The sequence below is a fragment of the Scyliorhinus canicula genome, chromosome 5, assembly GCF_902713615.1.
Source record: "Scyliorhinus canicula chromosome 5, sScyCan1.1, whole genome shotgun sequence".
Taxonomy (NCBI): Eukaryota; Metazoa; Chordata; class Chondrichthyes; order Carcharhiniformes; family Scyliorhinidae; genus Scyliorhinus; species Scyliorhinus canicula.
In genome coordinates, this window is record NC_052150.1 from 166704741 (window position 1) to 166729997 (window position 25257).

At 45.1% G+C, this 25257-nt stretch overlaps 1 protein-coding gene across 7 annotated transcripts in view; it reads right to left on the bottom strand.

The window, feature by feature from the left end:
- The window catches only part of steap2 (STEAP family member 2, metalloreductase), a 101889-nt gene that overhangs the window by 28571 nt on the left and 48061 nt on the right, over positions 1–25257 (bottom strand). Inside the window, exons 2-4 of one of the 7 annotated variants that reach the window (XM_038798019.1) lie at positions 19211–19219; positions 18570–18644; positions 16065–16580 (exon numbers count right to left, since the gene is read on the bottom strand). In XM_038798019.1, coding sequence (XP_038653947.1) covers positions 16065–16556 — 492 coding nt within the window. In that variant the 5' untranslated portion in view covers positions 16557–16580; positions 18570–18644; positions 19211–19219. Of the gene's footprint in view, positions 1–16064; positions 16581–18569; positions 19024–19210; positions 19220–25257 lie in introns of those variants that run through there. The other 6 variants (XM_038798018.1, XM_038798020.1, XM_038798014.1 and 3 more) reach the window with 6 other exon arrangements.

Consider the following 25257-nt stretch of genomic DNA (forward strand, 5'->3'; position numbering starts at 1 on the left):
GAGCCACAAACTTGTACTGAAGAACTATTTTTAAAATGAAACTGGATAGTAGCTAGAAAAAAACCGCTGTGTGGTGAGAGTGGAATTTGACTAGGTGGCACACGTAGAGAAAAACAAAGAGACATTTAATGGGTTGAAAAATTTGTCCCTGTGTTTTGATAATCTATAAAATCTGAAAAACAGTAAATTTCACATTGTTACGAGAGGGTCTATTTGAGAAACATTGCGCCAGAATTCTCTGGCCGTTCATGCCAGCGGGATCTTGTGGTCCCACTGATGGCGCATCCCTGCCGCACGGGTTTCCAGTGGCGTGGGGTGCAGTCAATGGCAAATGGCGCGCCGCCTGCCGCCACTGAGAAACATGCTGCGGGGAGGCCAGAGATTCTGCCCACCATTTAAAGCAGAACACGGGGCACTGCTTTGGATCTGGTTGCTGCTTATGGGTTCAATAAGTGCTTGACAGTCACTAATGGGAGATTAATGCTGATCCGGTCCAGTAAGAGTTGTTCACTCTAATATATATTTGCCATCCTAGTTCAGCACATGATGTGCTGACAACACGATGGGTTGGATTATCAGAGGCACCAATAATTATCACATGTAGTCACGGTTACCATAAAGGACTGCAACTGAAGGGTCAAGAATGGCTGAGGAAGGCATGGGATAACAACAGATGATACCTTTGGAGGCCTGCTGCAGGAGATTATGTAAAGAAGATTTATTCTGTTTTGGTGATGAAAACCATTCTGCAATTAGAAGCACCGTGGGTGGAGGTGACAAAATTGTCACTGTGGCCCAAAGCTGGTTGCGGGTGAGAAAGAAATCTCAACGTGGGTGTGCGTGTTGTAGCCTACGGGACTCACCAATGAGTTCAGCAGCTTTGATTGTGACCTTTCTCATCCATCTTAAACCCCTTTCTTTTAAATATCCCATGCATGCATTGACGCAATGCACCTGCAGCCCCCCTACATTTTGCTGTAATCTCTCACAGCTACACTTTAATATCTAACACAGTTTCCCTTTCTTTAGTTCTGATGAGGATTCAAAAGGATTCAAAACATTAACTCTGCTTTCTCCTTACAGATGCTGCCAGACCTGCTGAGTTTTTCCAGAATCCTCTGTTCTTGTGTGTGAAAGAAATCTACTGGACAATGAAAGGTTGCAAAAGTATGTATATTAATATGATTTGATTTCAATGTATTTACTGGTATGACTAGGAGGTTTATGGTACCTATCTGCCATTGGTGCAGAGCACTTGCTGCCCATTGGCTCAGGTCAGTCATGTGCCTCTCTGCTGATTGGTTGAGGCTTGTCGTGTGACTACTCACCCATTGGCCGAGAGGCAAGTAGTCCTGCCTACGAGGCGGGGTATAAGAACCCGTAGGACCCGGCAGTCGGCCTTTCTCTGTAAGTCGACTGCCGGGCACACAACTAGTTGATTAAAGCCTGATATTTGGAACTTCACGACTCGAGTCCAATTGATGATACATCAATGTGTCAGAGCTGCACTTTACTGTAATCATGCTACATTACTGAGAGAAAGCACTGTGCTTTACCAATTGTTTATCCTTATGCACAACATATTCAAATTGTTTATGTGCATTGCTTAATATTGTCAAATCAAGGTGTTGATCATGTAGTCTACGGAAAGGGGCAAGAACAGCACAAAGTGATATAATCACACATTCAAAGACAGCAGCTGTTTGGACACATAGGTGCCACACTTTCTGTAATTAAAAAAAAAGTGTTTCAGCTCACAATCCCAGACAGATACCATCTGCAGCTCATAATCCCTTGCATAAGCCTCGTTTCCAACAGTTACCAGCAAGGTATTTCTGGTCTCACCACATATATGGGGTACTGTATTCTGCCCTGTCCTGCTTGTAGATTTTGTTTAGAGGTTGGCAAAGGCTCCACCTCCAACAGACCAATTGCATGAATATTTCAACCTGGGAGTAATCATTCGGAAGTGGAATGAGCTATTCTGTAAAACCAGAATTTCTACATTGGTATTTACACAGCACGCTAGCAAACAGCTCTAATCATAATTACCCACCTTATTCACATTTCCATTGAACTCCTTCTACCTGTCCAATACAATACTGGAACCTAAACTGTGTATATGTTGAAAGGACGAGGGACTTTTGGGGCCACAGCATTTGAACATTTGAGAAACTAGTAAAAATGATAGATATAGAGTGGTATGTCTAGATTAACATGACATAATATGAGATGAGTTTGGATACCCATTTAGTTCAGACTGAAAAATCCACTTATATTGCTGGTGCTAGTGCCTGTAAATCACCAGCCCCTAATCTTCTCTCGAATGAAGAATGTTGTGATTAATTATTTCTGAAGTCTGGACGGTGTCTTGGAAAATCAGGCACATACATTCCTCTTTATCCATAACAACAGCTTTGCAAAACTGTTTTCCTGCCAACTGTTCTCTACATTACAATTTATTCTTTGGTTTCACAGTTCTTCCATTGCTTATCTTTCTCCCTCTCCCCACATATAATTAGCTCCACAGAGTTCCTTCCATCTTACCTCACTCAGTGCGTCAGTCTCTAGTGATCAAGGGAAGTGAGAATTGAGCTTTTTGACCCTGTCTTTTCCTCTGATGTCCTGTGGAATTGTAAGGGACAAGTAGAGGTATCTGTTCAATCCCCAAAACAGCAGGAATTTGTCACAGCGCCAATACCATTTTGCTTCCTTTAATTTTGAAAAACTGAAGTCTTTTTTTCTAATTCTTTCATGGAACGTGGGCATCACCCATTTATTGCCTATCCAGAATTGCCCTGGAGAAGGTGGTGGGGAACTGCAGTTCATGTGGAGTTCGTACGCTCACAATGCTTTTCGGAAGGGAGTTCCATGATGGTAAATGGCAATATAATTCCAAGTTAGGATGGTGTATGGCTAGGAGAAAAAGTAACAGATGTTGTTGTTCCCATGCATCTGCTGCCTTTGTCCTTCTAGGTGGTAGATACAGTTGAACGAGCCTTGGTGAGTTGCTGCAGTGCAACTTGTAGATGGTACACATTGCTACCACTGTGCATTGCTACAGCAGGGAGTGATATTCAAGTTAATGGATTAAATGGGCTACTTTGCCCAGTATTATATTATGCATCTTAAGTGTTGTTGGAGTTGCACTCATCCAGGCAAGTATACCATCACACTCCTGATTTGTGCCTTGTAGATGGTGTGAATGCTTTGGTAGATCAAATCGGGGCAGGACCTACTGAGTTAATGGTAGGGTGTTGGGAGAGCTATAGATCAAAGAGATCTAGGAGTACAAGTTCATAGCTTCTTGAAAGTATTTAGACAGTTGTATGGGTAAAATGTGTATAGAGGAATATGGGCCAAATGCGGGCAATTGAGACTAGCTTGGCGGTAAAAACTGGGCGGCATGGACAAGTTGGGCCGAGGGGCCTGTTTCCATGCTGTAAACCTCTATGACTCTATGAGTCAGGAGGTGAGATAATTGCCACAGGATTCCGAACTTTTGACCTGCTCTAATAGCCACAGTACTTATATGGTTGGTATAGTTCATGGTAACCCCAAGATGTTGATAGTGGGGGATTCAGTGCCGCTGATGCTACTGATTGACAAAGTAAGATGGTTAGATTATCTCTTGGTGGAGATGGTCATTGCCTGGCACTTGTGTGAATCCAAATGTTATTTGCCACATATTAGCCCAAGACTGAATGTTATCACAATCTGGTTGCATATGGATACTGACTGTTTCAGTATCTGAGCAGTTACAAATGGTACTGAACATTGTACAATAATAATAATAATCTTTGTTATTGTCAGAACTAGGCTTACGTTAACGCTGCAATGAAGTTCCTGTGAAAATCCCCCAGTCGCAATACTCTGGCACCAGTTCGGATACAAAGAAGGAGAATTCAGAATGTTAGAGGCAGTCACTTTCACTTCACCTCTGGAATTCAGCTCTTTTGACCATTTTCGAATGAAGGCTATAATGAGGTCAGGAGCTGAGTGGCCCGGGGTAGCCAAACTGTGTACCAAGGAGAACATTATCGTTGTACAAGTGCCGCTTGATAGTGTGAGAAGGCCACCTTTCATTACTTTGATGATGATCAAGAGGAGGCTGATGGGGCATTAATTGACCAGATTGGATTTTAGCCTACTTTTTGTGGACAAGACATAACTGGACAATTTTACATTGTCAGATAGACACTAGTATTGCAGCTGTACTGGAACAGCTTAGCTAGGGGCACAGCTGGCTCTGGAGTACATGTTTCCAATACTATTGGCAGGATGCTGTCAGGTCCCATTGTCATAGAGCCATAAAGGACAGAGAGGCCCTTCGTGTCAGAGTCAGCCATCATACACCCATCTTCTCTAATCTCATTTTACAACACTTGGTTCATAGCCTTGTATATTATGGTGTTTCAAGTGCTTATCTAAATGTTTCTTTAATGTTGTGAAGTTTCCCACCTCTACCACCCTTTCAGACAGCGAGTTTCAGATTCCCACCAGCCTCTGGGTGAAAAAGATTTTCCTCAAATCCCCTCGAAATCTCCTGCCCCTTACCTTAAATCTGTGCCCCTGGTTATTGATTCCTCTACTGAGGGAAAAAGTTTCCTATCCGCCCTGTCTATATCTTTCATAATTTTGTACACCTCGATGAGGTCTCCCCTTAGCCTTCTCTGCTCTAAGGAAAACAACCCCAACCTAATGAGCCTCTCTTCATGTACCTGCGCTCCAGCCCAGGCAACATCCTGGTGAATCTCCAATCACATCCTTCCGATAGTGTGGCAAACGGAACTGCACGCAATACTTCAGCTGTGGCCTAATGAGCTTTTATACAGCTCTATCATAACCTCCCTGCTCTTATATTCTATGCCTCAGCTAATAAAAGGTATGTATCCCATATGCCTTCTTAACCACCATATCTGCTGCCTTCAGGGATCTGTGGACATGTATGCCAAAGTCCCTCCAGTCCTCTGTACTTCCCAGCGTCCTACCGTTCATTGTGTATTCCCATGTCTTGTTAATACTCCCAAAGTGCATCAAATCACGCTTTTCAGGGTTAAATTCCATTTGCCACTGTTACGCCCATCTGACCAGCCAGCCTGCCTCATCCTGTAATTGAAGGCCTTCCGCCTCAGTACTTACCACACCACCAATTTCCGTGCCATCTGCTAACTTACTGATTTATACCCCCTACATTCACAACTAGATCATGAATGTACACTACAAGCAGCAAGGGCCCAGCACCCACCCTACGGTACACCACTGGACATAGACTTCTAGTGACAAAAACAACCTTTGACCATCACCCTCGGCCTCCTGTCCACAAACCAATTTTGGATCAAAGTTGCCAAACTACCCTGAATTCCATGGTCTCTTTACCTTCTTGATCAGTCTTCCGTGCAGGACTTTACTAAAGTCCACTTAGATTACATCAACTGCACTGCCCTCATCTACACACCTAATGACCCATTTACCTCCACTTAGCAGGCCAGGCTCCAGAGCCTCCAGGTCCTCACGATTCTCTGGTTCGGGAATCACGTGGGTGGGATTCGGCAGACGTGAACCAGACATGTTGATCTCGCCGTAGTCCAAGGGGGTAACTCCTTAAGGGAGTTGCCCCCAAAGTCCAGCCGAGGACCACCACCCCCCCCCCCCCCCACCCCCCACCACAATGCATTACCTACCTACCGTTCCCCTACCAGACCCCATCACCACCCCACCCGGAGAGTCCCTAAAACCAGAGACCCTCCCAGGCACCTCCTAACTAAAGAAAACCCCCACAGGGACTGCCCAAATAAAGGAACCCTCCACAGGGACCCCTAAATAGGGATACCTCCTACGGGACCCCTAACTAAAGGGTCAGCCCACAGGGACTCCCTAAACTGGGAAACTCCCCACAGAGACTCCTTAACTAAAGGGAACCCATAACTAAAGGGACCTCACCCAACAGAAAAGAGACTGCAAAAAAAAAACTAGTTGTAACACTCATCTGGAAGCAGCACATGTCCATTCCTGGCAAACCAGTAGCAATTCTCCTCCGGCGGGGGAACACGGCAGGATTCTGGGTTACCCGACGCCAATATTGCAATCGGTGAAAGGGCGGAGAATTGTACTCTGACGCCCAAATTGGGGCTGGAGCCAGTTTAATGCCGATCAGCCATGCTCCGCCCCACGGACGTGGCATTGCAACGGCGTTGGGGCGTCATCGGAAAGCCGTCCCACGATGCTCCGCCCCCGATGGGCCGTATTCCCGACTGCGCAGTTGACGCATGGTCACAGCGGTCGGGAACCCAGCGTGGCAGCTGCGGACTGTGTCCAGTTCCGCCGCACTCGGCCGGTGTTCGTGCCGCTAGCCAGGGGGGGCTTCCATGCGAGCTGGGGGGTGTGGTCAGGACGTGGCCTTTGGGGCTGCGGATGGCAGATTGGGCCAGGCACCCGGCTATTCTCCGGCTGTTTTTGGCGCGGGAGCCAGGAGTTTCAACCGGCGCGGCTGCTAGCCCCTCACCGGTCCTGGAATCGGTGAGGGTTCGGCGCCGATTTTGGCGTCGTAAAACACCCACAAATTCTCTGTTTGAGCAGGCACTTAGACGCTGGGAAGTCCACTAGGAATCTGTCTGGGTCCAATGCCTTCCCTGCCTGGTTGGAGTTGGTAGTCTCCATGACATCCCCCAGTTCCAGTGGTGCTTCCAGGCCCTATCTCCTTTCTTCCCTCACAACTGACATGTCCAGCCCATCAAGGAACAGTTTCATCTTCGAGGTGTACAGCTCACAGTAGAAAGTCGCAAAGGCCTCATCCATCTCGTCTAGTGTTGCGGCTAGTTTGCTATTCCTATCCTTCACCTGCGCTATTTTCTTCATCGCTGCCTGCTTTTTCAGCTGGTGAGCCAGCAGACGGCTGGCCTCGTCTCAGAGAAGGTCCCCTGTGTCTGCCGAAGTTGATGTACTGCTTTCCCGGTGGAGAGTAGGTCAAATTCCATTTGTAATTTTTTCCCCTCCACCAGTAGTTTCCACAGGCGGGATGGTAGAGTATCGCGAGTCCACCTCCAATATGGAGTCAACCAGCTGCTGCCTAGCCGCTCTCTCCTTCCTGTACCCGAGTGCCTATATGCTATTATTTCCTTCTGTGGGATCAGCCGTACACACCATGCTGCACCCCCGCTCCACACTAGCATGTTCGCCAGCATGGTGGCTTCCCCACTGGGAAGGACTCCTCCATTCCCCACCTGTTCTTTTCCTCTTCCCCCCCCCCCCCCCTGCCTTTCTGGTTTGGTACCCTTCTGCCCTCTGCCTCTCCCCCCTTCTCAGATATGCATTTGTGCCAAAGCGAGGTAAATTTATCACTCACAATGGTCCATTTGTACCCTTTATCCTTCTGGCTTTCCTAGCCGACTCTTGCGGACGAACTCCTCCGCTTCTTCTGGCATGGTGAAGTAGAGTTCCTTGTTTTGGTGAGTCACCCACAGTTTGACTGGGTACAGCATTCCGAACTGTACCTTGCTCTTAAATGTTTTGGCCTATTAAACTTGGCCCGATTCTTGGCCAGGTCAGCCTATTATCCTGGTGCACGCCAATCGTGTGCCCTTCTCACATGCAGGACCACGTATTTCGTGCCCAGCTCTGGAGGACAGCAGAGTGGAGCTACTGATTGGCTGTTCTGGGGAGATTTGCATATGTGCAGTGCGGTCAGCGTAATTTGAAGGTGTACCTGTGCAAGATAACCCGAGGTGTTCAAGTGAAGGCAAGCATCCAGCAGAGGGCAGCAGAGTGGAGCTACTGATTGGCTGTTCTGGGGAGATTTGCATACGTGCAGTGCGGTCAGCGTAATTTGAAGGTGGTTTGTGAAGGGGCTGTTGTCAAGTGACAGTTCAATCTGAAACACTTCCTCAGTGTTTCCTTCCCTACTCCCACCTCTAACCAAAAAAAAACAACCATGGTTGTTGGGAAGGTAAGTTTATCTCTTTAAAAACTTACCTTGAAGGGTGACATCACAGCAAAGCAGTGACCTGATTGGCTGGTAAGGAAAGTGCTCCAATTAGCAGTAGCTGGGAGAAATTTAACTCTTCGTGTGTTGGTGAGTATTGTGATTGGTAAGTAAAATCTTTATTCCTTTCACTTATTAATTATATGATATTATATTTGTAGTCAGTTAAGGTAAAGGGTAAAAATGGCAGGAGATCCCAGACCTGTGTTATGCTCCTCGTGCTCAATGTGGGAGTTCAGGGACGCGGCTGGTGCTCCTGACTCCTTCATGTGCGGGAAGTGTGTCCAGCTGCAGCTCCTGTTAGACAGCATGACGGCTCTGGAGCTGCGGATGGACTCACTTTGGAGCATCCGCGATGCTGAGGAGGTCGTGGAAGCACGTTCAGTGAGTTGGTCACACCGCAGATTAGGATTGGTGAGGGAAACAGGGAATGGGTGACCAAAAGGCAGATAAAGAGCAGGAAGGCAGTGCAGGTGTCTCCTGCGGTCATCTCACTTAAAACAGGTATACCGTTTTGGATACTGTTGGGGGAGATGACTCGCCAGGGGAAGGCAGTAGTAGCCAGGCTCATGGCACCGTGGCTGGCTCTGCTGCACATAAGGGCGGGACAAAGACTGGCAGGGCTATAGTCGTAGGGGATTCAATCGTAAGGGGAGCAGACAGGCGGTTTCTGTGGTTGAAAACGAGACTCCCGAATGGTATGTTGCCTCCTGGGTGCACGGGTCAGGGATGTCTCAGATCGGATGCAGGACATACTGAAGGGGGAGGGTGAACAGCCAGTTGTCGTGGTGCATATAGGCACCAACGATATAGGTAAAAAACGGGATGAGGTCCTACAATCAGAATTTAGGGAGTTAGGAGATAAATTAAAAAGTAAGACCTCAAAAGGTAGTAATCTCAGGATTGCTACCAGTGCCACAAAACAGTCAGAGTAGAAATTTAAGAATAGTCAGAATGAATACGTGGCTTGAGAGATCGTGCAGGAGGGAGGGCTTCAGATTTCTGGGACATTGGAATCGGTTCTGGGGGCGGTGAGACCATTACAAATCGGATGGTCTACACCTGGGCAGGACTGGAACCAATGTCCTCGGGGGTGCTTTTGCTAACACTGTTGGGGAGGTTTTAAACTAATGTGGCAGGGGGATGAGAACCAGATTAGGAAGTTAGAAGTCAGTAAAGAAGCAGCAACTAAGGCCAGTAAGGTACTGGATAATAAACTCAATGTGACTAAGGGGAAGAGTAGACAGGGAAGAGATGATGATCGCAAAGGGACAGGTGGTCTGAGGTGCATTTGTTTTAATGTGAGAAGTGTAGCAGGTAAGGCAGAAGAACTTAGGGCTTGGATTAGTACCTGGGAATATGATGTTATTGGTATTACTGAGACTTGGTTGAGGGATGGGCAAGACTGACAACTAAATATCCCAGGGTATAGATGCTTCAGGAGGGATAGAGAGGGAGGTAAAAGGGGTGGAGGGGTTGCATTACTGGTCAGAGATGATATCACAGCTGTGATTAAGGAAGCACGATGGAGGATTCGAGCACTGAGGCAATATGGATAGAGCTAAGAAATAGGAAGGGTGCAGTAACATTGTTGGGACTTTACTATAGGCCTCCCAAAAGCGAGCGTGAAGTAGAGGTACAAATACGTAGACAGATTATAGAAAAATGTAGGAGCAATAGGGTGGTTGTGATGGGAGATTTTAACTTCCCCAACATTGTATGGGACTCATGTAGTGTTGGAGGCGTAGATGGAGCAGAATTTGTAAGGAGCATCCAGGAGTGTTTTTTTAGAGCAGTATGTAAATAGTCCAACTCGGGAAGGGGCTATACTGGACCTGGTATTGGGGAATGATCCCGGCCAGGTGGTTGAAGTTTCAGTCGGCGATTACTTTGGGAATAGCGATCACAATTCCATAAGGTTTAGAATACTCGTGGACAAAGACGAGAGTGGTCCTAAAGGAAGAGTGCTAAATTGGGGAAAGGACAACTATAACAAAATTCGGCAGGAGCTCGGGAATGTGGATTGGGAGCAGCTGTTTAAGGGTAAATCCACATTTGAAATGTGGGAGTCTTTTAAGGAAAGGTTGATTAGAATGCAGGACAGACATGTTTCTGTGAAAATGAGAGATAGAAATGGCAAGATTAGGGAACCATGGATGACGGGTGGAATTGTGAGACTAGCTAAGATGAAAAAGGAAGCATACATAAGATCGAGGCGACTCAAAACTGATGAAGCTTTGGAGGAATATCGGGAAAGTAGGACAAATCTCAAACGCGCAATAACGAGGGCTAAAAGGGGTCATGAAATATCTTTGGCTAACAGGGTTAAGGAAAATCCCAAAGCCTTTATTCGTATATAAGGAGCAAGAGGGTAACTAGAGAAAGGATTGGCCCACTCAAAGACAAAAGAGGGAATTTATGTGTGGAGTCAGAGGAAATGAGTGAGCTTCTTAATGAGTACTTTGCATCGGTATTCACAAAGGAGAGGGACATGATGGATGTTGAGGCTAGGGATGGATGTTTAAATACTTAGGTCATGTCGGCATAAGGAAGGGGGAGGTTTTGGGTATACTAAAAGGCATTAAGGTGGACAAGTCCCCAGGACCGGAGGGGATCTATCCCAGGTTCCTGAGGGAAATGAGGGATGAAATAGCTGGGGCCTTAACACATATCTTTGCAGCATCCTCGAGCACGGGTGAGGTCCCGGAGGACTGGAGAATTGCTAATGTTGTCCCTTTGTTTAAGAAGGGTAGCAGGGATAATCCAGGGAATTATAGACCTGTGAGCTTGATGTCAGTGGTAGGCAAACTGTTGGAGAAGATACTGAGGGATAGGATCTATTCACATTTGGAAGAAAATAGACTTATCAGTGATAGGCAGCATGGTTTTGTGCAGGGAAGGTCATGTCTTACAAACCTAATAGAATTCTTTGAGGAAGTGACAAAGTTAACTGATGAGGGAAGGGCTGCAGTTGTCATATACATGGACTTCAGTAAAGCATTTGATAAAGTTCCCCATGGCAGGTTGATGGAAAAAGTGAAGTCGTGTGGGGTTCAGGGTATACTAGCTAGATGGATAAAGAACTGGCTGGGAAACAGGAGACAGAGAGTAGTGGTGGAAGGGAGTGTCTCAAAATGGAGAAAGCTGACTAGTGGTGTTCCACAGGGATCTGTGCTCGGACCACTGTTGTTTGTGACATACATAAATGATCTGGACGAAGGTATAAGTGGTCTGATGAGCAAGTTTGCAGATGATACTAAGATTGGTGGAGTTGCAGATAGCGAGGCGGACTGTCAGAGAATACAACAAAATATAGATAGATTGGAGAGTTGGGCAGAGAAATGGCAGAAGGAGTTCAATCCAGGCAAATGCGAGGTGATGCAATTTGGAAGATCTAACTCAAGAGCAGACTATATGGTCAATGGAAGGGTCCTGGGGAAAATTGATGTACAGAGAGACCTGAGAGTTCAGGTCCATTGTACCCTGAAGGTGGCAACGCAGGTCGATAGAGTGGTCAAGAAGGCATACAGCATGCTTGCCTTCATCGGACGGGGTATTGAGTACAAGAGTCGGCAGGTCATGTTACAGTTGTATCGGACTTTGGTTAGGCTACATTTGGAATATTGCGTGCAGTTCTGGTCGCCACATTACCAGAAGGATGTGGATGCTTTAGAGAGGGTGCAGAGGAGGTTCACCAAGATGTTGACTGGTATGGAGGGTGCTAGCTATGAAGAAAGGTCGAGTAGATTAGGATTGTTTTCATTGGAAAGACGGAGGTTGAGGGGAGACCTGATTGAGATCTACATAATTATGAGAGGTATGGACATGGTGGATAGCAACAAGCTTTTTCCAAGAGTGGGGGTGTCAGTTACAAGGGGTCACGATTTCAAGGTGAGAGGGGAAAAGATTAAGGGAGATGTGTGTGGAAAGTTTTTTACGCAGAGGGTGGTGGGTGCCTGGAATGCTTTGCCAGCGGAGGTGGTAGAGGCGGGTACGATAGCATTATTTAAGATGCATCTGGACAGATATATGAACGGGTGGGGAACAGAGAGAAGTAGACCTTGGAAAATAGGCAACAGGTTTAGATAAAGGATCTGGATCGATGCCGGCTGGGAAGGCCGAAGGGCCTGTTCCTGTGGTGTAATTTTCTTTGTTCTTGTTGTCCTGAAACCAGTCGAGCTTGGCAATAACAGCCCGCTGTGGTTCCTCTGCCATGGGCTTTTGCATGAGCGACCTGCAAGTCCTGTCCACCTCTGCACACTTGGGGAAGCTTTTGCCCCGTCTAGCTTTCGTAGCACCTGCGCCACGTACTCAGTCGGGTTCCTGCGTTCGTTGCCCTCCGTTGGTCCCTAATCCGGTTATTCTGGCAGCGAAACCTGCTTTCTTGGTATTCCACCTTCTCTTGAACGATCCCTAGACCGCCACCAAACTTGCCAGCTCTGCTTCCAGCGGAAATCTGGTCTCCCTGATGGGTAGCTGCCCTCTTAAATTCTCCTGCGCCTCCAGCCATTGATCCATCCTCTCCAGCCCCTCATAGAAGAGGCTGAAGGTGTTTGTGACCACCGACTTTATTGTTGCCATTATTTTTTTTTATGCTGTCCCTGTATTTTAGGAGCTCCTGTGTTAGGGCCTCCATCCATTGTCATATTGGTGGGTTAACCAGTGGCTCTGCTCTCTCCGCCAAGTCTTACTCTGCCTCACTCCTGTGACCGCCATCTTGTTCTTTCTTTTCTGTCTCTTGCTGCTCTTATTCTCTCTTTGGCCCTTTGGTTGGTTTGAGGGCATATCTTCGTGGTGACTGGAGGGTGACACACCAGCTTTCAGTACGGGCCTGACAGTTTGCAAATTCTGGTAGGAATCCACTGTCTGAAATTAATGCCAGTGTTTCTGAACTGGAGAAGGTCTTTGGCGCAATGAGTAGCATCCTTGTGGCTGAGGCAGAAGCTCCAGGTTCGAGTCCCACCCCAGGTCTTGATGGCCAAGGAAGTTGTGTTCATAACGCGGCCAAACAGATAGAGTGCCAGCCATCCCGCAATAAGAGCGGGAGAGACTCCTTGTGGAGTGGCGTCCCTCAAGAATTAGAATTTCTGAACTGGAGGTAGGGAAGGAAACTTCACACCCTCGAACACTGACTTTTCCCTTTCTGTATGTGTGCAATGTTGTAATGTGCCTGCAGCACTCGCGTTAAAAGTTAACACGTGAAGAACATGAACTAAAGGAGAGTATCCACTGATTATAAAATACAAGTCAGTACTTTTGGGAAAAGAAGAGGGAAAATGCAAGGATCCCATCGTGAGCGCAAATCAGGTGCAGTTCAGCTCTTGGGGGCAGGGGGAGGAGGAACATTTGTCTCCCAAACTGAGTATCCTGCCAATTGCCTGCATTGTGTTAGAGGAAAGTGAAAGAGTGAGGGGCTAAGGTGACATAAAATCACTGTGAAATATGAGGGACTAACGAAATCACAATCTTTCAACATGTCACTCCTTGGAACATGCTCCAGATATTATGAAGTACATTTTGTGATCTTAACATCAGTTAATGTCATTTACAAGTTTCCACTTTTGACAACAGGAGGAGTGGTGTGGCCAACTGTGGTTATTTGCCACCTATGACTAAACACGTGACTTGACCAGGAGTGGTAGAGTGCTGTTTTTAATTAACATCAAATGCTTTTTCAAGGAAAGCTCACAGTAATTCTTTGTTTGCCTGTAATGGAAAGATTCAGACAAAGGTATAATAAATCAAGGCAACAAATTCACAAATGTTATTAAAAAACACCAATATTTTGCAGTATTAATGTAAGCCTACTTGGGACACTAATAAAGATTATTATTATTAAAATGAGGGTCCAAGTCAAGCCTAGTTTAAGTCCAATAAACAACGTGCATTTATATTCATGCCAGAGTAAGAACTATGTACATTTTATGAATGGATTAAAGATTTGTTAATGTGTTCTTATGCAGGATTAAATGAAAATATTATCTATTAATACTTAGTCTCTCAAGGTTTACTATTTACAAAATAATGCAGCTTTGGATTTAGTTCAATTTCCAATATGCAGTTTGGTCTTATATGAAAACAACGTTAGCACGGTTTACACAAAATTGTTTCCTTTATTATCCGCTTTAGCTCAGTAGTAACATTGTCGCCTGAATCAGGTGATCTTGGGTTCAAATCTCACTCCAGAGACTTCAGCACATAATCCCGGCTGACACTTTATTCTTCTCATTTGGATGAGATATTAAATTGAGGCCCCTTATGTACTGACAGCTGGACTCAAATATCCCATGATAATATTTTAAAAGCAGGGCACCCAGTGTTCAACAAATACCTATCCTCAACAAAAATAACTACGATGTGGGGATGCTGGTGTTGGGCTGGGGTGGGCACAGTGAGAAGTCTTACAACACCAGGTTAAAGTCCAACAGGTTTATTTGAAATCACTAGCATAGCTTCTTCACCTTAGTTCATTCATCTCATTGCCGTGTATGAGTTCACGCTATGTGAAAATGGCTCCTGCACTCTGCAACACCTCAAACTACTTGATTGGCAGTGAAGCACTTTGAGATTCTGAGGATATGAAAGATGCTAGATAATTAACACTATACCAATGGAGTAAAGCGATCGGTTAGCTAAATTATCAATTATGAAAGATAAGTTAAATTGCACTAATAAAGAATCCGAATCCATGTCATACATACCAGCACAGTGGCGGCACAGTGGTTATCACTGCTGCCTCACAGCGCCAGGTACCCCGGTGTGATTCCGACCTCGGGTGACTGGCTGTGTGGAATTAGCACTTTCTCCTATGTCTGCGTGGGTTTCTTCTGGGTGCTCTGGTTTCCTCCCACAGTCAAAAGATGTGCAGGTTAGGTGGATTGGCCATGCTACGTTGCTCCGTCGGGTAGTGTCACAGGGCAGGGGATTGGGCCTAGGCAGGGTAGTCCTCCGAAGTGTCGGTGCAGACTCTATCGGCCAAATGGCTTCTTTCTGCACTGTAGGGATTCTATTCTAGCCATGATGTGGAGATGCCATCGTTGGACTGGGGTGAGCACAGTAAGAAGTCTTAACCTGGTGTTGTAAGACTTCTTATTGTAGGGATTTTATGATTCTACGATACCAGCAAAATTTTACTAACCTGAATACTGGTCAATAACAGATCTCCACATTAAGAAACTACATGAAGGATAAAAATATATAACCCAGTTTTGTCACTTTGCAGTGCAGCACAATGCAAACACATTACCTGATAATATGTACAAAAAAAGTAGTTGGAATATTTTAAGAATTTTAATTTGTTCGTGGGATATGGATATTGTTGGCAAAGCCAGCAATTCTTTTGCCCACCCACGGTGTCGAGCTGGCTACAAATGCGTGGCTTGCCAGGTCATTTCAGAGGGCAGTTAGGAGGCAACCACACTGATGTGGGTCTGGAGTCACACGTAGGCCAGAAACAGTTAGGATGGCAGGTTTCCTCTCCTGAAGGACATTAGTGAACCAGATGGGTATTTTCATTGTTTCATTGTAGTTATGTGGAGAAGGAAAGAAAACATTGAGAGCTGTGCCATAGGCCAAATAGATAAAGAAGCTAACTACACTTCAACAGCATTAAATTGCACACTTTCTGCTTTACATATGTTTTAGTGACTCCTGCTCTGAGACATGTTATAGACTAAAGCTAGTTTTGCAAAACAGTGAGGTAATTTATTTCACAGGAGTTAATAAAACAAGCCTCTATGATGAACGGGGCTGTATATTTGAATTTAGGAGGTCAAGTTTGATGAATGCTGATTCTCAGTATTTTTAAGAGTCGGTTATTCTCATCACTGTAAGTTATTTGTTAATTCCGTTAGTAAATGGTCAGATGCTGACCACAGGTGGGATTCTCTGGTTCTCCAGCTGCCTGTTTCTCAGCGATGTGGAGGGGTTGGCGGAGGGATTCTATCTTCCCACTGCTGGTCATTGGGATTTTCCATTGAAACCACTCCGCACTGGCAGGAACCGTGAACCGTAATGACTGGAGAAGGAGAATTCTGGCCCACATTTACAACTATTTGAAACTGCAAATATAGCACATTCCTACCTGTCGGTTAGCATCTTTTGGACCAAACTGCAGCGTCCAGGCAGATATTACATTAAAGCCTTTTACCACTGTGGAATCTGGGAATAGTGAAGCAAGATACTCTGCATTGGCTTCTGGGTACTGGTTTATTCGCATATTGTTACTCACGTCCACAAGGATTTTGCCTACCAGTAAGTGCTTGAGGTCCCACAAGGAGGTATAGTGCTCTCGATGCAAAGCAACAAATATGAGATTGGTTTTCATGACAGCATCTTCCTGATGCACGATATCAGCAAGAGGAGGGAAGAACCCAACAGCACGTTTGGGGTTTCTGCTCCCTATTACAACAGAGTAGCCATATCGGATAAATCTGATCGCCAATGATTTTGCAAAATCCCCACTTCCTAAAATCCCTATGGCAGACTTGGGTGCTTCCTTAAAGCTGCTCATGCCATTTGGCAAGAAGGTCTCACTGGGATCTTTCACATTCCTCATGATTGAGATGGAATCCATTGCTGTAAGATAGTAACTGTTCTGCTGGGGGAGAGGAAAGAAGAAAAATTATTTTAATTCATGAACATCTCGCAGTTACTTTGATGATTTGTACAAGGATAAGTGACAGATCTGGCAGAATATTTGCAAAAAAATCTTGAACTTAAAAGGATCTGCAATTTGACTGAAATCAAATAATCCTATTATAGGCTTTGTAAAAGGTAACTCCAAAAGCAGAAGTCATGTTTCACAAAAAACAAGTATTAGTCACGTATTCCACCAAGGATCAGCCACATTCCTCTTTTCCCCCTTTTCTTGGGATTGAATTATAACTCTACTCACTTAACCCCATTGGTACACATAGACGCACCTAGATGGAGAGAGCACTCCAACCATCTTACCATTTTAACTAAAACAGTTTGGGATTAGACATTTGACAACCTGCATGAATTCTGCCACTTTCTTTCAATGTGGATATCTAAACTAATATTTCAGTTAAGAACATATCACTAAGGCAGCTGGTTGAATTTACATTCAATTAATTAAATTGGGAATATAAAGATAGTCTCAGTAATGGTGACCATTATAATATCATGATTGTTTCAAAATGAGGGCAGCACGGTGGCGCAGTGAGTAGCTCTGATGCCTCACGGCACCGAGGTCCCAGGTTCGATCCCGGCTCTGGGTCACTGGCCGTGTGGAGTTTGCAAATTCTCCCCATGTCTGCGTGGGTTTCGCCCCCACAACCTAAAAGATGTGCAGGGTAGGTGGATTAGCCACGTTAAATTGCCCCTCTATTGGAAAAAATAATTGGATACTCTAAATGTATTTTTAAAAAAATGATCGTTTCAAAATACCCGTCTGTTTCTTGTCCTTGAGGGAAGGAAATCTCTCACCCTTAGCTGGCTGGCCTAGATGTGACTCAAGGGCCCCTGCAGTGTATGATTTTAAATGCCTTCTGGAGTGGCTTAATAAGTCATTTAGTTCAAGGACAATTAGGAATGGGCAATAAATGCTGGCCCAGCCTGCAACACCCACATCGCATCAAATAATTTTGAAAAAGTATGCAGTTTACTGCGGAAGAATTGAACGTTACTTTAAAACTATTATCTGTACATTACCATTGGCAGTTAGTAAAACTCTAATTCCATGTAGGACTTCACTATTGCAGTTTATTTGGCAGAGGGTATACTTCAATGCTTTTTATAAAACTACCTACATTAACTTCAAATCAACTCAGTAACGAAAGCCTCTTGACTATAACCAATCATTTCACTCAGTCTTTGACACAGAAAATTCTAAAAATAGCACCAGCACATAAAATAATTTACTTTTGGGCTATTTTTGTCATAATGATGGGGTCAAGAATATAAAAGCTATAATGTAAATGGTCAGTAAATACTTAAATAGTAGGTAGGTTTTCAATCTTTTTTTTAGATCATTTAGGGTTTTTTGCGATAAAACACAAGCACAGCATAACATAGTCTTTTACACTCCAGACTTTATGATAAATGTTTTCTAATTCAGTCATGCAGTGTAACTTCAAAACACACAGCAGGAGATCATATTCTATTACCTTCTTTGTACATTATAAGCAAAACACGTTCGCGAATAATTTACCACAACAGATTTTAAGCTAAACTTGACACAAAACGGGTCAGTGATGGAAAGATTAATTGCTAAATGTACAACAGAAAGCAGTACATCTCCACAGCAACATTTATCCAAGCAGGAGGCTAAATGCAGCATTTGATTTGAATTCTACAAGCATTTATGTATTTTCAATGTAGATACGGATTCTCAGCTTTAAAATTATAAACCATATCACACTCAGCTGATTATCACATTATTTTTATTTAAAAAATGGTTATTAAATTGGTAAGCACGAAGGAGAAAAATGCTTAACCCCACGTTATCAAATATTTTAACCAATTTACTAAAAAGCAAAGAGAAGCAACAAAAGACAACAAAATGTATCTAACTATCAGCAGAATATTGCTATCAGAAGGACTAATGCAGGGATTGCTTACTGACCTTGTTGTAAAGCCACAGCACCTCTATTCCTGATCTCTCCGGATAAATACAAGATATGGCTGATGGAAATGTGATCTGGTAGGAAAGAAAGAGGCCATTATTAACATTAGGATGGTTGCATATGTGACTTTGAGAAATGCTTGTCTTGTCCTGAATAACTGGATTATTTTGTTGAAGGCAACATTAGGGACTCATCTGTATGCACATGGTGTCCTGTCCAGTAGCACGTCACAGTCCTACAGAGTGAGTCATTTGCCAGTCTTCTGTTTCTTTCTCCTTCTCTCCCGCATGTTTTTTTGACACAGGGATGCACTATGAATCTAGAATGTTGGCTAGCAATTATTTTAATTGGAAATACATTTCTAACCTTCAGTTTATTACAATATCATTTATTTTATTCATGTTAGCAATAGTCACAACATTCTAACAATACAAATTTGACCAAGATCTAATAAACAATATTTGCAGGATCAATAACTTCATAGTTATCTATTTAATTCTTGGCTCTGGATTACAATAGATTCAACTGAATATCGTCTGTATTTTTGATAAACACTTCGATAGATGAACTGAATTGATCACCCTCATCCACCCTCCCAAATAATAATACGGTAAAGACACAATAATGAAAAGTCACTTACCTTCAAGCACTGCACAAGTTTTTGATGTTGGTATCAGACAATAAGCAACAAAAGACCAATAAACAATTAATTAATCACAAAGCCATTATTCTGTTGCATATAGTACAGGTTTTTAAATTGTGAATGAGCTTTATCATGACATGCATTTAGTGTTTTGCCATTGGATGTATTCTGTATCGAGACAAATGTGCTTATGAAGTGGGAGGCAAAAGGATTACTCTAAAACCATTGTTAATTGCCTGATTCTCAAATACACCATCTCAGATTGACAATAAAAATATTTCACCCTAATGTCTTTCAGGCAGCATGCCACGTCAAGGTCCCATATCCAGATTGTAAAGGTTTTCTTGGTATTTTTGAATTTTGACATTTTCTGGTGTGCAACCCATTTTTAAGAAACATGATAGTTCTATTCTTTCCAGGCGTTGTCTGAATATTGCTATGTTCTAAAGACGGGACTGGTAAACTCAAATTTCAACTGTCTTGAAAGTTCTTGTCTAATTTATGATCACCACTATGGGTTTCAGCATGGATATTTTAATATTGAATTCTGTTGTGCAAATCAGAAACCCAGTGAATATTTTGGTCAATAAACAGGTGCTGCCTTGAACAACTATAAGGATTTTCATAGTGCATTTGTAAATAATTTATTACCACATGCCCAACATCCAAAGCACATCATGCCTATCTAGTTGTTTTTCAAATCAATGCATTTCCTGCAGTTAATTGTCCACCTTCTGATCTTTTTGCCATTATCTCAAGGGTTACCAAAGAAGGCAGCAGGGTAGCATGGTGGTTAGCATAAATGCTTCACAGCTCCAGGGTCCCAGGTTCGATTCCCGGCTGGGTCACTGTCGGTGCGGAGTCTGCACATTCTCCCCCTGTGTGCGTGGGTTTCCTCCGGGTGCTCCGGTTTCCTCCCACAGTCCAAAGATGTGCGGGTTAGGTGGATTGGCCATGCTAAATTGCCCGTAGTGTCCTAATAAAAGTAAGGTGGGGGGTTGTTGGGGGGGGGGGGTTGTTGGGTTACGGGTTGTTGGGTTACGGGTATACGTGGGTTTGAGTAGGGTGATCATGGCTCGGCACAACATTGAGGGCCGAAGGGCCTGTTCTGTGCTGTTCTATGTTCTATGTTCTATTCCGTTGCTTCTTTATATCCATTGCTGCCTCCAAACAACTTAATTTTTTTTTGTAAACATCCTTATTCTACATTCATTAATCTCCTTTTAGAGTGTATGCTTCAATGCTCATGACCTCTGGTATTCTCCCAAGAGTTTGAAAGACTAAACAGGGAGGACCATTTCATTTGGTGGGGAAGTTAGTTCCAAAAGCTGGATAAAGCAGGCTGCTTAATCAGCACCTCATCAACAACTCTAACATTCACTCCCCTCACCACTGGCGCATAGTGGCAGCATCTATAAAATGTACTGCAGTAACTCGACAAGGCTCCTATGACAGCACCTTTCTGAAACAATTACCCAGAAGGACAAGGACAGCTAACACAGTAGAACGCTACTACCTGCAAGCTCCCCTCTAAGAGACGCATCATCTGACCTAGAACTATATCCTTAATATATGCTGGATAGAAGTCTTGGAATCCTTCCCTAACAGCACTGTGGGTGTACCTACACCATATGGGCTGCACTGGTTAAAGGCAACAGCTCATCACCACTTTCTCAAAGGTAATTAGGGATGGAAAATAAATGCCAGCCTTGGCAGAGTTTCTCACATCTCCTGAACAAATAATAAAAAAAGAAAAAGAAATAGCATGATGAATTTAAAATGTCAGAGTGAGTGAAAAGTGGTCAGGAGGCATTTCTTTGTGAAGTAGTGTTGTAGTAATTCCCGAACGGGCGTCGGACTGTAGCGACTAGGGGCTTTTCACAGTAAATTCATACTTGTGACAATAAAAGATTATTGTTATTATTAGTAGTATGAAATGCTTTGCGTCAAGAAGTAGTTGAGGCATAATTATTACCAGTTTCTAAGGGAAAGCTGGATAAATATTGAAGTCTCTCACCGCCAGGGACCCAGGTTCAATTCGGCTTTGGGTGACTGTATGGTGTTTGCACGTTCTCCGCGTGGGTTTCCTCCGGGTGCTCCGGTTTCCCCCCCACATTCCAAATATGCGCAGGTTAGGTGGGGTCACAGGGATAGGAAGGGGGAGTGGGCCTATATAGAGTGCTCTTTCTGAGGGTCGGTGCAGAGTGAATGGACCAAATGGCCTCCTGCATTTTAGAAATTGATTCCGAGTCAAGTACAGGACTATAAGGAGGGAAATGTTGGATTAGTTTTGGATTAAAGAGCTGGCACAGACTTTATGAGGTAAATGCCTAAATAATCCAATGGGTTATAGACCTCCATGGTCCAAGTATCAGAGGTGAATGCCGACCAACTGATCCGCACACATGAGTACGGCCTCAACCGGGACTTTGGATTCATGTTGCATTACATTCACCCCCCACCATCTGGCCTGGACTTGCAAAATCCTACCAACTGTCCTGGTTTGAGACAATTCACACCTCTTTAACCTGCGACTATCCCTCTCTCCAGTTGCTCCGTCTGGACCCGTAGACTTAATTACCTGCAAAGACTCACATTCAAAGTATCGTCTTGCATCTTTGACTTTGTCTATGTACATGTTTCTGGAACCCACCTCTTAATTCACCTGAGGAAGGAGCAGCGCTCTGAAAGCTCGTGATTCTAAGGAAACCTGTTGGACTTTAACCTGGTGTTGTAAGACTTCTTACTGTGCTATCCCCAGTCCAACGCTGCATCTCCACATCATGGTTACCAAACTTGAGACCTTGTAAGTATTTAAAACTCCGGGTATGTCAAAACCTGCAAGTAATAATCTACACAGGATACACTGAGCTGATTAGATTGCATTCCCCGTGTGGCTCGCAGAGTATGAGCTCCCTCACTAACTACAGGGCTAATAACCATGTTGTATGAAAGGTAGGCCAAAAAGGAACCAATTGACTCAGAGAGAGAACCCGGTGAGGTTTAACCCGGCCCCATGTAAATAGTTGCTCTTATAAATAAATGTCTTCTTTTATTTACTTGTCTGACTCCCCTTGCCTTTATTAAATTGCATATTCCAATTAAACCTGCAGGGCAGTTTTGGTTTCAGGCATATGTGAGCGTTGCATTCAGCGTTGGAGATTTAGTGACAAATGGCATCCCTCATTAACTCTCTACCTCCGACAAAGCGCAAGGAGCAGGATGGAATATTTCCAGTGCCTGCATGGGTGCAATTGCACTAAACTTTAAGAAACTTAACTATGCAGAACAAGACAGTCCACTTGACTGGCACCCCAATACATTGTCTTAAATATCCATGCAGTCCACTATTACTATACTGCATATGAATGTATACGTCATTTAGGACACGATTCTCTCCGTTGTGATTGGGGTTTGGAATTTTACCGTCAGGTATGGTTGTGAAATGCAGAATTGCAAAATGGGAGAATTGCAGGATGCACTTTGATCAGCTATGCCTCATCTGCCACACGAGACAGTCATCTGCCCGATATGCTAGTTCACCCTTCACTGTGCAAACAATTGTGCCAATGAAATATGCTGAGCCACTGATTGGAGTCCCAAGCACCATGGCTACATTCGCAGCTGAGTGTCCATCGAGAGGGAGCATGTGGTGTCCATGGGCACCTTCGAGGCCTTCCATGCCTGGTTGCTCCCGCGGGGTTGGGGTGCTTTATTGATGCCCTTAATCACATTATAATTGGATGTTTTAAGTTTCATTTGTGATTTGTTTTTGTTTCAGGCAGTGGAGGGGTTGGGGAAATGTGGGGAGAAATGTGCCAGTGAGACACTCAAGGTCCAGGCGTCTAATCCTGGTGGAGTTCAGGGGGATAGGTGTGAGGATATGCCGGTGCGAGAGGGGAGGGTGCGAGGCTCAGTGAAGACACCCTCAATAAAGGGGGAAGCATGGGTAGAGGTCTCAGTGAAGTGGAGGGCTGAGCATCAGGGCTTTCTCAGGACTCCTCAGCACTCACTTTGCTGTTCTTCTCTTTTCAGTGCATGGTTCTGGGGAATCATGAACCCTGTTGAGGTGGCGTTTCTACTACTTGCGATAGACCAGCAGCAGAGAGAGTGATATGCCGCTGTACACGGCCCGGTCCAGTTCCCTGTTGAGAGGAAGGCTGGCCCCTTAGCTGTACAGAGAGCATAGAGCAGCACCAGAGAGAACAGCCCCATTGAGACAGCACCGGCTAACGCCCTCCCACAGGGCTTTTGCCCATCCTATATACAGATGTCAGAGCCACAGTGCAGGAGAAAACTGCACCTGTCCAGGGAATGGTGGAGTACCTTTGCCATGTCTTGCAAGAGCTGATACCATATGGAATGGGAGGACACCCACTGTTCGTGGCCCTAAAAGTGAGCAGTTCATTTCAGGGCAACACTGATGATCTGTATGGCATCTCGCAGTCAGCCACACACAGAAGCATTAGGGAGGCTACAGATGCCCTTTAGTGAGGGGCCACATGTACATTATTAACTTGGACTGGGACCAGGGGAGCCAAGATGGCAGGGCCATGGGCTTTGCCCATTTACCTGGCATGCCCCACTTGCACAATGTGATAAGACTATGGTCTCCATGGTGGCATGTGGTGCCATTTATGAACCGCAAGGAATTCCACTCCTTCAACATCCACGTCTGTGACCACGCGATGAGAATCATGCAGGTGTGCCATTTCCCAGGAAGCGTCCATGATATTTACATCTTGGGGCACTCGCAGATCCCAAATGTATTTGAGGGAGAGCAGCGTTTCGAGGGATTGCTCCACTGAGGTGGCGGTTTATGATGCCAGTGCAGAGGCCACAAACTGATGCAGAGACTTGCTCCATTAAGGCTCAAGCTTCAACATGCGTGCTGGTAGGCGACTGTACGGCTCAAGATGCAGTTCCAGTGCCTGGATCAGTCAGGGGATGCCCTAAAATACAGACCCAGAGGGTGTCCCGCATAATAGTGGTCTACTGTGATCTCCACAACTTGAAGCTGCAGAGGGGAGGCCAGCTGGACCAGGAGGAGATGAAGGAGCACCACATCTCCTTGGATGGGTGGGTCAACCCCTCTGCACGTCAGCCCATGCCATCCACATCACTGGAGAAGAGCGGCTGCAATGAGAGACCTGATCATTGATGCTGCTCACCTGTGCCCACTAGGTGCCTACAGTTTCCTACTCTTCCTAACCCTCACATTTCATCTAGGTTGTTTCTCCAGGATCCACAGCGGAGGTTGAGGCAGTCAGCTGACTTCTACTCCCGTTTGCCTAAAATAACTTTGGCGGCTGTCCCTTGGGAGGCCTAGACCTTGGGATTCTGAGCATACTTTCTGGCAGCACGGGTGTTGCAGTGTTACACTGTTCGGTGTGTGGAGGCTGGAGGTGAGTCGCTCATAGGGAAGGGGTGTCAGATAGGCTGGACACACCCACAGTCCCCTGGGTGGAGGAGTCTGGCTACGCTCCTGCCGATCCTCTTCCCTTAATGTGCCTGGGGGTCCCTGCGCTCCTTCTCTTCCCTTAACGTGCCTGGGGACCCTGCACTCCTCCAAGGGATAGAGGGACATCTGGAGTGAGATCCAAAGGCCTCGCCGTCATCTGGTGCTGACCCTCATGGATTCCCACTAGTGTCTGCATCATGGAGTTGAAGCCCTGCACCATGGGGTCATGCCCCCAGCCATGGAAGTCACACACCGTCCAGAGTTCAGCATATATCTGGTTTAGCTCACCAGGCTAAATCGCTGGCTTTTAAAGCAGACCAAGCAGGCCAGCAGCACGGTTCAATTCCCGTACCAGCCTCCCCGGACAGGCGCCGGAATGTGGCGACTAGGGGCTTTTCACAGTAACTTCATTGAAGCCTACTCGTGACAATAAGCGATTTTCATTTCATTTCATCAACATTATTTCAATCACACTGGATCACAATCCTGGAACACCCCATCTAGCAGTATTGTGGGTGCATTTTCACCACAAGAACTACAGTGGTTCAAGATGGTGATCCATCATCACATTCTCAAAGGCAAA